Below are 13,007 nucleotides of genomic sequence, written 5' to 3'. Positions count from 1 at the left end.
TCATTGGTTAATCACTTATACCCAGCACTGGTACTTCATTGGTTAATCACTTATACCCAGCACTGGTACTTCATTGGTTAATCACTTATACCCAGCACAGGTACTTCAGAGGTTAATCACTTATACCCAGCACAGGTACTTCAGAGGTTAATCACTTATACCCAGCACTGGTACTTCATTGGTTAATCACTTATACCCAGCACTGGTACTTCATTGGTTAATCACTTATACCCAGCACTGGTACTTCAGAGGTTAATCACTTATACCCAGCACTGGTACTTCATTGGTTAATCACTTATACCCAGCACTGGTACTTCATTGGTTAATCACTTATACCCAGCACAGGTACTTCAGAGGTTAATCACTTATACCCAGCACAGGTACTTCAGAGGCTAATCACTTATACCCAGCACTGGTACTTCAGAGGTTAATCACTTATACCCAGCACTGGTACTTCATTGGTTAATCACTTATACCCAGCACTGGTACTTCATTGGTTAATCACTTATACCCAGCACTGGTACTTCATTGGTTAATCACTTATACCCAGCACTGGTACTTCATTGGTTAATCACTTATACCCAGCACAGGTACTTCAGAGGTTAATCACTTATACCCAGCACAGGTACTTCAGAGGTTAATCACTTATACCCAGCACTGGTACTTCATTGGTTAATCACTTATACCCAGCACTGGTACTTCATTGGTTAATCACTTATACCCAGCACTGGTACTTCAGAGGTTAATCACTTATACCCAGCACTGGTACTTCATTGGTTAATCACTTATACCCAGCACTGGTACTTCATTGGTTAATCACTTATACCCAGCACAGGTACTTCAGAGGTTAATCACTTATACCCAGCACAGGTACTTCAGAGGCTAATCACTTATACCCAGCACTGGTACTTCAGAGGTTAATCACTTATACCCAGCACTGGTACTTCAGAGGTTAATCACTTATACCCAGCACTGGTACTTCAGTGGTTAATCACTTATACCCAGCACTGGTACTTCAGAGGCTAATCACTTATACCCAGCACTGGTACTTCAGAGGCTAATCACTTATACCCAGCACTGGTACTTCAGAGGTTAATCACTTATACCCAGCACTGGTACTTCAGAGGTTAATCACTTATACCCAGCACTGGTACTTCAGAGGTTAATCACTTATACCCAGCACTGGTACTTCAGTGGTTAATCACTTATACCCAGCACTGGTACTTCAGAGGATAATCATACTCAGCATTGGTACACCAGCTTTGATATAACTGCTGATTATACCCATCACCGACGCTCCAATAGATGCTTAATAGCCGAGCAAGCCACCACCTGACACCTGAGACACTCTCCCGTTTCCTGACGAACAAAACACAACCACCTTCATAAGAAAATCAAAACACGTGAGTCTTTCGCGTTTCTGCAAAAATATTTCATGTTGAGCTTAATTAAGCGAGCAAGAGAGTAATGAAGCATGTTTATCTCCCTCTTTAACATGGAGCAACCAGAAATCTCGTATGTAAATTCTAAGGTGATTATATTGTTGTTTGTTTGTGATAACGATGCGAGATTTTCACCCGAGTCTCTCTCTTCCGTGTCATTCTGAAGTCGGGGAGTTCTGATGCTGATAATGTGCTCTTCATCCGAGGAATTAGAGGTGGCTTCTTTATCTCGAATAGATCTTGATTTTAGCTTATTATCAGATGCTTTTTGACCCCTAAGGATTTAGCGCTCCACAAGAATATAACAAAATAACAACAACAACAACAACAACAACAACAATAATAATAATAATAATAATAATAATAATAATAATAATAATAATAATAATAATAGGAAGAAGAGGAAGAAAGAAAAAGAAGAAATATGAAGCAAACCAGGATGACTAGGAGGAGAGGGATGGAGGGTAGGAGAGGGTTGGGGTCTTCCCAGGAAGAGCTGGAGGGGAGGGGGGAAAGAGGTTTTGATTGCTAGGGGCTTGAGCATCCTCCAGTCCTGAGAGAGCCTCAGAGCGGAGTGGAAGCAAGTGCTTCTTGTGACCTGGCGTGCTGTTGAAACGTGAGCAAGATAATGCTTGTAAAAGGGATTCAGGGAAGCCAGTTAGTAGGACTTGAGTCCTGGAGGTTGGAAGTACAGTGCCTGCACTCTGAAGGAGGGGTGGGATGTTACAGGTTTTAGACTATCTGAATTGTAATATCAGCATGTTTCTGACACGACAGCGATTTGCTGAGTGGGTTTCCTCCTTCACTTGGGTCACGCTGCCTTAGTGGGTGATGCACGTTGTGTTATAATAATAATAATAATAATAATAATAATAATAATAATAATAATAATAATAATAATAATAATAATAATAATAATAACTATATGCATTTCAGTCGCTGCATGATCCGATAATGGTATCATTGTATGCCATAATCAAGTTTCAATGTACCTCAGTGCACGCGATAGGAATAGTGTAGAGTGCGGCATTAATTTCTAGTGCCTTTAAATATATTACATTCAACATTTGAAGCTGATCAGAGAGAGCATACTTAATCTGTCACATGATCAACAGCCTCCTCCTCACCTGCCCAAAATACACTGTATACTGATGGCTTGTTTTGTGCCTAACAATATTTCTTACAAGTAATCTACATTACCTGTATCCTCCAGAAAAGAAATAATTGATTTATATTTGTATACTCTGGTAATCCTCACAGACGTGTAATTTCAAAGCTCTGAATTCTCTGCCTAATATTCACCCCCACACAATCCTCTACAACACGTCTCCGCTTCCTTCAGTCTCCTCGTCGCATCGACATTTAAAACCCATTCCTCACACTCGTGTAAGTGTAAGTACTACGACAGTCTGGTATATTTCTCACAGACCCGTCTGCTGACAATTCCTCTTCCAAATATCTGAACATGTTCACTTCATCCATATTCTCGTTTTCCAATGTGTTATTCATTGTCAATAACAACACTGCACTAGCCAAGGAGTCTAACCCATGCTGCTTTGGCCAGCCTCATGGTGAGCGAAAACACATGACGCTCTAGTCCACGGGACTACAAAATATGGGTTCGACTCCTTGGCTAGTGCAGTGTTGTTATTGATCAATACCACTCGTTTCGTGGGTACAATAATATATATATGCATATATATAAATATATATATATATATATATATATATATATATATATATATATATATATATATATATATATATATATATATATATATATATATATATATAGAGAGAGAGAGAGAGAGAGAGAGAGAGAGAGAGAGAGAGAGAGAGAGAGAGAGACAGACAGACAGACAGACAGACAGACAGACAGACAGACAGACAGACAGACAGACAGACAGACAGACAGACAGACAGAATTATTTTTATTAAATGATTGATATATTCAACTGGGAAAATATGGTATGTAAATTTTTATTTTTGAAATATAACTAACTTAGTAACCTCTCTTAACCTGCTGTTGCTCTGTTACCTGTGCCACACTTGTCTCTGGTCACGTTACCTGTGCCACACTTGTCTCTGGTCACGTTACCTGTGCCACACTTGTCTCTGGTCACGTTACCTGTGCCACACTTGTCTCTGGTCACCTTACCTGTGCCACACTTGTCTCTGGTCACCTTACCTGTGCCACACTTGTCTCTGGTCACGTTACCTGTGCCACACTTGTCTCTGGTCACGTTACCTGTGCCACACTTGTCTCTGGTCACCTTACCTGTGCCACACTTGTCTCTGGTCACCTTACCTGTGCCACACTTGTCTCTGGTCACGTTACCTGTGCCACACTTGTCTCTGGTCACCTTACCTGTGCCACACTTGTCTCTGGTCACCTTACCTGTGCCACACTTGTCTCTGGTCACGTTACCTGTGCCACACTTGTCTCTGGTCACGTTATCTGTGCCACACTTGTCTCTGGTCACTTTACCTGTGCCACACTTGTCTCTGGTCACGTTACCTCTGCCACACTTGTCTCTGGTCACGTTACATAAGAACATAAGAAAGAAGGAACACTGCAGCAGGCATACTGGCCCATGCGAGGCAGGTCCAAGTCTCCTACCAGCTTAAGCCAATGCACCCAAACTAGTCAGGTCAGGTCACCTTGACTTAAGGGAGGAACACGGCAACCGACCTGGTCCAACTCACACCCACCCACATCCACTCATGTATTTATCCAACCTATTTTTAAAGCTACACAACGTTCTGGCCTCTATAACTGTACTTGGGAGTTTGTTCCACTCATCCACGACTCTATTACCAAACCAGTACTTTCCTATATCCTTCCTGAATCTGAACTTAAAACCATTGCTGCGAGTCCTGTCTAGGCTAGATATTTTCAGCACACTATTTACATCCCCTTTATTTATTCCTGTCTTCCATTTATACACCTCAATCATATCCCCCCTAATTCTGCGTCTTTCTAGAGAGTGCAGATTCAGGGCCCTTAGTCTATCCTCATAGGGAAGGTTTCTGATACATGGGATCAACTTTGTCATCCTCCTTTGTACATTTTCCAGAGCATTTATATCCATTCTGTAATACGGTGATCAAAACTGTGCAGCATAATCTAAATGAGGCCTAACCAAGGATGTATAGAGTTGAAGAACAACCTGAGGACTCCTATTATTTATGCTTCTTGATATGAAGCCAAGGATTCTATTAGCTTTATTGCGAACACTTATGCACTGTTGTCTTGGTTTCAGATTACTGCTAACCAGAACTCCTAAATCTTTTTCGCAATCCGTAATATTAAGATCTACATTATTTAGTTTATATGTGGCATGGTTATTGTCCTGTCCAACATTTAGAACTTTGCATTTGTCTATATTAAACTGCATCTGCCACCTCTCCGACCACTGCATCAGTCTATTCAAATATTCCTGGAGTGCTCTAATGTCCTCGTCAGAATGAATTCGACGGTCTATTTTGGTGTCATCGGCAAACTTGCTGATGTCGCTCTTTATGCCCTCATCTATGTCGTTTATGTATATTGTGAACAGCAGGGGGCCCAACACTGACCCCTGTGGAACACCGCTCGTGACGCTTCCCCACTTTGATTTCTCCCCATTTATGCAAACTCTCTGCTGCCTATTTGTCAACCATGCCTCTATCCAGGAAAAAAATTCTCCTCCTATTCCATGTGCCTTAATTTTCCTCAATAGTCTCTGATGTGGGACCTTGTCAAAAGCCTTACTGAAGTCCATATACACATTATCATATTCATTACCATGATCAACCTCCTCAAATACCTTAGTGAAAAAAGTTAATAAATTCGTAAGGCAGGAACGCCCCTTTGTAAAACCATGCTGAGATTCGTTGATTAATTTATGCTTTTCAAGGTGGCTACGAACTGCCTCGGCAATTATTGATTCCATAAATTTTCCCACTATGGAGGTTAGGCTTATTGGTCTATAGTTCGAAGCTAAGGACCTGTCACCTGCTTTGAAAATAGGTATCACGTTTGCCATTTTCCACTTATCTGGCACCATGCCAGTTTGTAGTGATATGTTGAAAAGATTAGCCAAAGGTTTGCTAAGCTCCTCTTTACATTCCTTTAGAACCCTTGCATACAGTTCATCAGGGCCTGGGGATTTGTTAGGTTTTAATTTATCTATTTGCCTAAGGACCATGTCACTTGTGACTCTAATCGTGCACAGTTTATTATCGTCCTGTTCCGCATAATTTATCATTTCTGGAATATCGCTGGTATCCTCCTGTGTAAAAACTGAGAGGAAGTATGTGTTAAAACTTCTACACATTTCCTTATCACTGTCAGTGAGCTGACCCGAGGAACTTTTGAGTGGGCCTATCTTGTCCCTGATCTTACTTCTGTATACCTGAAAGAATCCTTTTGGGTTAGTCTTCGAATCTCTTGCAACTTTAACCTCATAATCTCTTTTTGCTTTTCTAATTCCTTTTTTTATTTCTCTCTTTAACTGAATATATCGATTTCTTAATTGCCCCTCCCCTCTTTTGATTTGCCTATATATGCCTCTCTTTTGACCAATTAGATATTTTAATCTATTGTTCATCCATTTAGGATCATTTTTGTTTGATCTGATTTCCCTATTTGGAACATAATTTGACTGAGCAGCTAGAACTATGCCCTGGAAAGCGTCATATCGGCAACCATCACCACCTACCTGACCCTTAGTCAGGTCATTCCAGTTCAGCCCACCTAAGTAATTTTTCAGTCCTATGAAATCAACCAAGCGGAAGTCAGGGACAGAGACTTGATTGCCATTATTAGGGGAATTCCATGATATATTAAAACTGAGTGATTTGTGATCACTTTCCCCAAGCTCATCATTAACCTCAAGATTATTAATTAGTGTTTCCCTACTGGCAAGAACCAAGTCAAGGAGGTTATTTCCCCTAGTTGGCTCTGTCACAAACTGTTTTAAAAACAATCCTGGATCGTATCAAGAAAGTCACCTGACTCTAAATTTCCTGTCAAATTGCTCCAGTCAATCTGTCTATAGTTGAAATCTCCCATTAGCACAACATTTTCGTATGAAGATGCCTTTCGAATTTCGTCCCATAGAAGTTTACTGCACTCCCTATCAAGATTTGGGGCCCTGTAAATCACACCCAAAATTAGTTTTTCTCGGCCCTCGAGAAGCTGTAACCAAACAGATTCAGTGGCTGACGCTTCTAATTTAATATCTTGTCTAACACAACAATTTAAATTGTCTCTGACATACATCGCTACTCCACCACCTTTCCTGTTGACCCTGTCAGTGTGGAATAATTTATAGCCTTGTATGTGATATTCAGAGGGCATCTCTCTATCTTTCAGATTGAGCCAGGTCTCTGTTATAGCAATAATATCTGTTTCCTGCACTTGCAATTAATCTTAGCTCATCTATCTTATTTCTTACACTCCTGCTATTAGTATAGTAAACCTTAAGGGAGCTAGTCCCTTGCTGCCCTCTGCTGTCCCCCTTTGTTTGCTGACCTGATCTATTGTTTTTATTCATAACTTCATGCTGAATGCCTTTTATACATTTACTGTTTCCAACCCTAGTGTTGCAACCTGCTTGTTTCCCACACACACCCATACCTCTATCTTCCATCAGTTTAAAATCATAGGCATTTCACCAATGGCCTTCTCAATCGAGTCTGCAAGTGCTACCACCCCAGCCCCAGAGAGATGTACCCCATCCCTTGCATACATATCATGTTTGCCATAAAAGCTGTTCCAGTTGTCAATGAATGGGATTGCAAGTTCCTTACAGTATCTGTCTAGCCAGCAATTTAAACCAATTGCCCTAGACAACCATTCATTTCCTACTCCCCTTCTAGGCAAGATGCTACATATGATTGGGATCCCTCCCTTAGACTTAATGAAATCTATAGCTGACCTGTACTTATCTAGCAGCTCTTCTCTCCTACCCTTCCCAATATCATTTCCACAAGCACTGAGACAGATAATGGGCTTGTTCCCATTACCTGACATGATATTATCCAGCCTGTTGACAATGTCCCCAACACCAGCTCCAGGGAAGCACACTCTATCTCTCATCTTCTTATTCCTATTACAAAAAGCACGGTCAATATATCTTACCTGAGAGCCACCAACCACAAGAATGCGCTTACCTCCATTAGCAGGGGCAGTAGTACCCTTAACTTCACTGGCCACTGAAGTACATTCATCCTGGAGAACAGAGAAGCGATTTCCTACCTTCAGATCTTCACTCTTAACTTTCCTTACTCTGATGCGCCTCCCATTACTGTGAACCACTCGCCACTTGTAGCAGGTGCTGGGCTGCACCTCACTGCTGGTAGCCGTTGCTACCTCCTCAACTACAGCCTCCTCACAGCGAGAGACAGACTGCACCTCACTGCTAGAAGCCTCATTCCCCACAACTCCAGCCACCTCACACTCTCTCCCAGACCCATTGAGGTGGACCTTCAGCCTCCTAATCTCCTCCTGGAGAAGCAAGACCTCCTCCTTCAACTCTCCAACCTCAATTTTTAAAACACTGCAGAAGCAAGCCATGCTTTGTAACCGTCCACGCTAATCCCCAAAGCAGCTCAGGGTCTGTGACCTCACGTGACGACTGACCACTGACCACATTTGTCTCAGGTCACGTCACCTGTGCCACACTTGTCTCTGATCACGTCACCTGTGCCACACTTGTCTCTGGTCACGTCACCTGCGCCACACTTGTCTCTGGTCATGTTACCTGTGCCACACTTGTCTCTGGTCACGTTACCTGTGCCACACTTGTCTCTGGTCACGTTACCTGTGCCCCACTTGTCTCTGGCCACGTTGCCTGTGCCACACTTGTCTCTGGTCACGTCACCTGTGACACACTTGTCTCTGATCACGTTTCCTGTGCCACACTTGTCTCTGGTCACGTTACCTGTGCCACACTTGTCTGTGGTCACGTCACCTGTGCTACACTTGTCTCTGGTCATGTTACCTGTGCCACACTTGTCTCTGGTCACGTCATCTGTGCCACACTTGTCTCTGGTCACGTTACCTGTGCCACACTTGCCTCTGGTCATGTTACGTGCGCCTCACCTGTCTGTGGTCACGTCATCTGTGCCACACCTGTCTTTCGTCACGTTACCTGTGCCACACTTGTCTCTGGTTACTTTACGTGCGCCTCACCTGTCTCTCGTCAAGTCATCTGTGCCACACTTGTCTCTGGTCACGTCATTTCTGCCACACTTGTCTCTGGTCACTTTACGTGCACCTCACCTGTCTCTGGTCACGTCACCTGTGCCTCACCTGTCTCTGGTCACGTCATCTGTGCCACACCTGTCTCTGGTCACGTCACCTGTGCCACATCTGTCTCTGGTCAGGAGACCAGTGCCACGCCTATCTCTGGTCAGGAGACCAGCGCCACCTATCTCTGGTAAGGAGGCCAGTACCACGCCTATCTCTGGTCAGGAGACCAGCGCCACACTTATCTCTGGTCAGGAGACCAGTGCCACGCCTATCTCTGGTCAGGAGACCAGCGCCACGCCTATCTCTGGTCAGGAGACCAGCGCCACACCTATCTCTGGCCAGGAGACCAGTGCAACACCTTCAGCTGGTCATGTGACCGGCTGTTACGCCCCTGAAGTGTGGTTAACTTTTGTTCTCTCATCCATTGTTTCATCTTAGTTTTATTTGTTGTGTGTGTACTCACCTATTTGTGGTTGTAGGGGTCGAGTCATAGCTCGTGTGTGTGTGTGTGTGTGTGTGTGTGTGTGTGTGTGTGTGTGTGTGTGTGTGTGCCTAACTTATATATGCGTTGGTATTAAATAAATTATGCTATTCAAGTGAGAAACAACTTGGACAGAAAGATCAACAAAACAGAAGGGATCAGTTAATTTAAATCTCTGTTAGTGACCCTCTTCAAAAGATCAGAACGAGGACGATATCTTTTAGCAGTGGTTATTTTTCTGTCCCAGTGGTTCCTCACTTTTCATCAGCCGGTGTTAATCTCACTTTCTTATTTTCTTGTTGAAGATGACACATATTCAACATTTGGAAATTCTTTTTCTGAAACGTTTCGCCTGCTCAGTAGGCTTTTTCAGTCGAATAAAACACTGGAGACAGTATTGGAAATATAGATTCCTCAGTGCTGCACATGTCTTTTATTTACCAACTTGTCTGTGTTTGTATTCTTATTCCATTAATGTGTATTCTTTGTGATGGTGTTAATTGCTGAGGGTCTTAATTGTCATTGTCTTGAGAAGAGAAGGAACTGTCGACGACCCTGATGAGGCAACAAAGAAGAGATATATAAGGTGGTAAGACGTAGGAGTCATTACACTTCCTGGCTGATCACGGTAGGTCTTGTGTCTAGTGGAGTGGTCGTATTCTATCAACAGGAGTAACAGTTATTTGCTGGAGAGTAAAATATCATTTGCCTGTTGAGACTAACTGTTGTTGTGGGTGTAACAGGCAGCTCCTCACAGGCTGAAAACTTTTTTCAGAGTATGAGCGTATTATTCGACAGAGTTTTGATTTTTTCTAAGTAACTTTGGTTAGAAGAACGTTCATAGAGTATTGAACTTAGGTAATTATGACGATGATACAGAAATAAATATTCAAAGAGTGATGATCTATGGTACTGTACTCCATGAGGTAACAGACCAATCTGGGATATACATGGCAATGATGAATGGAGACTCTACTCCACCTAAATACTTCCCAGTCAGATGTTTACCTACTCTTAGATTCACTGTCGCGCATCAAAATAATGTATAGGTAAGAATGCAATTTTCATATGTAGAATGAGGTGGAAAAAAGTCTGGAACCACGAAATATTGGTAGCGGACGACTCAATCAGCTCTTCTCTATCAAATGGTCATAAACTGTTCCTGAACGTTGTCGTTCCTATTTACATTTAAAACTGTATAATAAATTTACCTCGACGAATCTCTCATTCATCTATTTTTATCTACCAACAATCATATGTTGCAGATGAAGGCAGTGTTGATTCTCACCGTGGTTGCTGCAGCGGCAGCCCAGCACTACGGCAACTACGGTCGTCTTGGTCACGGTGTTGGTGGATACAGCGCTGTTCGATTTGGCGGAGGAGTCAAAGGTAGTGGCTTCAAAGGAGGTGCCACACCCGGTGTCGTTCAGGGAAGCAGTGGAGGTGGCTACGGTGTGGTGAGTTAACAAAACAAATTTATTGAGCTCTGCTAATCAGATGATAAAAGGATTTAGCTAACTAACCGAATTCAACAGAAAATTGTAGTCAGTAAATTTGAGCTTTTCAGAAGATATGACAAGATTAAAATATATAACTCTTATTAGACATAAAAAACCTTATTATAATAATTATTTTTATAATTATTGTTATAATTATAATTATTATTAAATTAGCTAGTCCCGTAAGGGTCACACACAGCTCTGAAAAGAAAAAATCCTTAGAAAACCATAGTAACGTTAATTGGAGGACTATGACAAGTACTGACAGTACTTGACAGTATATTAAAATTATTTGGTTTTCATAGGATGTCTGTGAATAAAAACAAAAGTCATAATGGTGTGGCTGAAACAATTCACAAAAAGTGGTTGTTTTGATAATGTCTTCAACCATTACCAAGACAACAATGGTCTTGTAAGGACGACGTCCTCGTCTAGTTTTTATCTACAGTTGGTGGAGTAGTCATGTGAAATATATAAAAGAGACTTTTCCAGGTGGATCTGAGCCTGGAGTATAGCGACTACCACTTCTCGTGGCGTCACGACGGAGGCAAGAAGTACGACTGGCATACTGCTAACTATTACTGCTCCAGTCTGGGCAAGGGATGGCAGGGCGTCAGCATCGAGACTCCAGCAGAGGACAAAATCATCTCCGACATCATCTACAAAAGTCAGTAAAACAATGATTCCGTGACCTGACTATACTCTTTTTTTCATTTATCGTGAGAACTGATACTGATTTTTCACTTTTTCTTAAATGATTTTCCCTTAACTGAGAGAATAATCATCAACCTGTCTCTCACAGACAAGTTGGAGTATATTTGGACTGGTGGTTACCGTCAGGGTTATGAGTTCGCCTGGCCCTCTGGCTATCCCTTCTACGGTATCAATTGGTCTCGGACTGGAGGGTGAGTCTGACCCAAGGGTGTTCCTACACTAAGATCTGTTATCATGCTTGCCTAAAATATACTTTATAATATATTGCCTTAATATATACATGAGTAAGTCCTTATCTATTATTTAGATGCTAACAAAATCACAGTCGTTTGTGTATTTTTTTTAAGTCAATGAACAATCAACGACTTTCTACCCATACATCAAATGTATTGTATTTCCACAGTGCGGGGCGTCCCCAGCCGGACAACCGTGAGGATGGGAAGGAGTTCTGTCTGGCAGTACTGAACAACTTCTACAAGGACGGCATCACTTGGCACGACGTGGCTTGCCACCACGAGAAACCCATCATCTGCGAGCGTCGGCGAGGTGCTCACTATGGCTGAAGAGCCACTCTCCTGTATGAGCGCCGCCACTCGAGCTATCACAGTTGAGCAGCGCCAGGAGGTGTTAGAGGTTGACAAGAGCAACTCACTAACATCGATTCATTTGTTTATATATTTAATATGTGTAGCGGTAAATCCCTGTGGATTCTTCAGCACAAGAAAGGGTTGAGGGCGGATCCTGCGAGAAAAACACGCTACCTAACCTTACTCTCCCTCATATTTTGAATGGTTGCAATGCCGAACAAGTTACTGAGTACAAGACATGTGTAACAATACTCAATATAACCAGCACACAGAGAGAAACTGTTGACTACATCGTCATATACTTCTCTCTCTCCTATGTGCAGGTTATTTATGTAGTGTTCCAGTCACGGTATTGTGCCTTTTAGTTCTTTCCACATATGTAATACTTAGGTAACTTTATTCCCGAAACTTTTCGCCTCCACATCTGTCTTCTTTTGTCAAAAATTTGTGATTATATTTTAGTGTTATAATCGCCTTTCTTTTACACTACTCTAGCGAAATTTTTTGCAATAATTATGTCGAAGTGTAGCACATGTTGTCTCCTTGTTACCTTCGTCAGCTTTTTAAGAACTGCCAAAGTTAGCCTCATACATTTAGTTATGCAAAATATATTTTCTTTTCATTCCAATAAAAGCATGTAAGATACAATGTCTTATCTTTCCTCACAGATTAAATAAATCACGGTATCCGCTTTACAATTAAGGAACTTGAGGTCCTTAGCTTCAAACTATAGACCAATAAGCCTAACCTCCATAGTGGGAAAATTTATGGAATCAATAATTGCCGAGGCAGTTCGTAGCCACCTTGAAAAGCATAAATTAATCAACGAATCTCAGCATGGTTTTACAAAGGGGCGTTCCTGCCTTAAGAATTTATTAACTTTTTTCACAAAGGTATTTCAGGAGGTAGATCATGGTAATGAATATGATATTGTGTATATGGACTTCAGTAAGGCTTTTGACAGGGTCCCACATCAGAGACTATTGAGGAAAATTAAGGCACATGGAATAGGAGGAGAAATTTTTTCCTGGATAGAGGCATGGT

At 41.9% G+C, this 13,007-nt stretch overlaps 1 protein-coding gene across 1 annotated transcript; it reads left to right on the top strand.

The window, feature by feature from the left end:
- The first annotated feature begins 9,777 nt into the window (after positions 1 to 9,777).
- On the top strand, positions 9,778 to 12,590 carry LOC128701986 (uncharacterized). Its single transcript, XM_053795998.2, has 5 exons — positions 9,778 to 9,791; positions 10,429 to 10,620; positions 11,155 to 11,329; positions 11,465 to 11,567; positions 11,780 to 12,590. The coding sequence occupies exons 2-5, from the start codon at positions 10,429 to 10,431 to the stop codon at positions 11,937 to 11,939; spliced, it is 630 nt and encodes a 209-aa protein (XP_053651973.1). The 5' UTR covers positions 9,778 to 9,791; the 3' UTR covers positions 11,940 to 12,590.
- The last annotated feature ends 417 nt before the right edge of the window (positions 12,591 to 13,007 follow it).

This window comes from Cherax quadricarinatus, chromosome 77 (assembly GCF_038502225.1).
Source record: "Cherax quadricarinatus isolate ZL_2023a chromosome 77, ASM3850222v1, whole genome shotgun sequence".
In the NCBI taxonomy this organism is placed as follows: domain Eukaryota; kingdom Metazoa; phylum Arthropoda; class Malacostraca; order Decapoda; family Parastacidae; genus Cherax; species Cherax quadricarinatus.
This window is presented reverse-complemented; position numbering and strand designations above follow the sequence as displayed.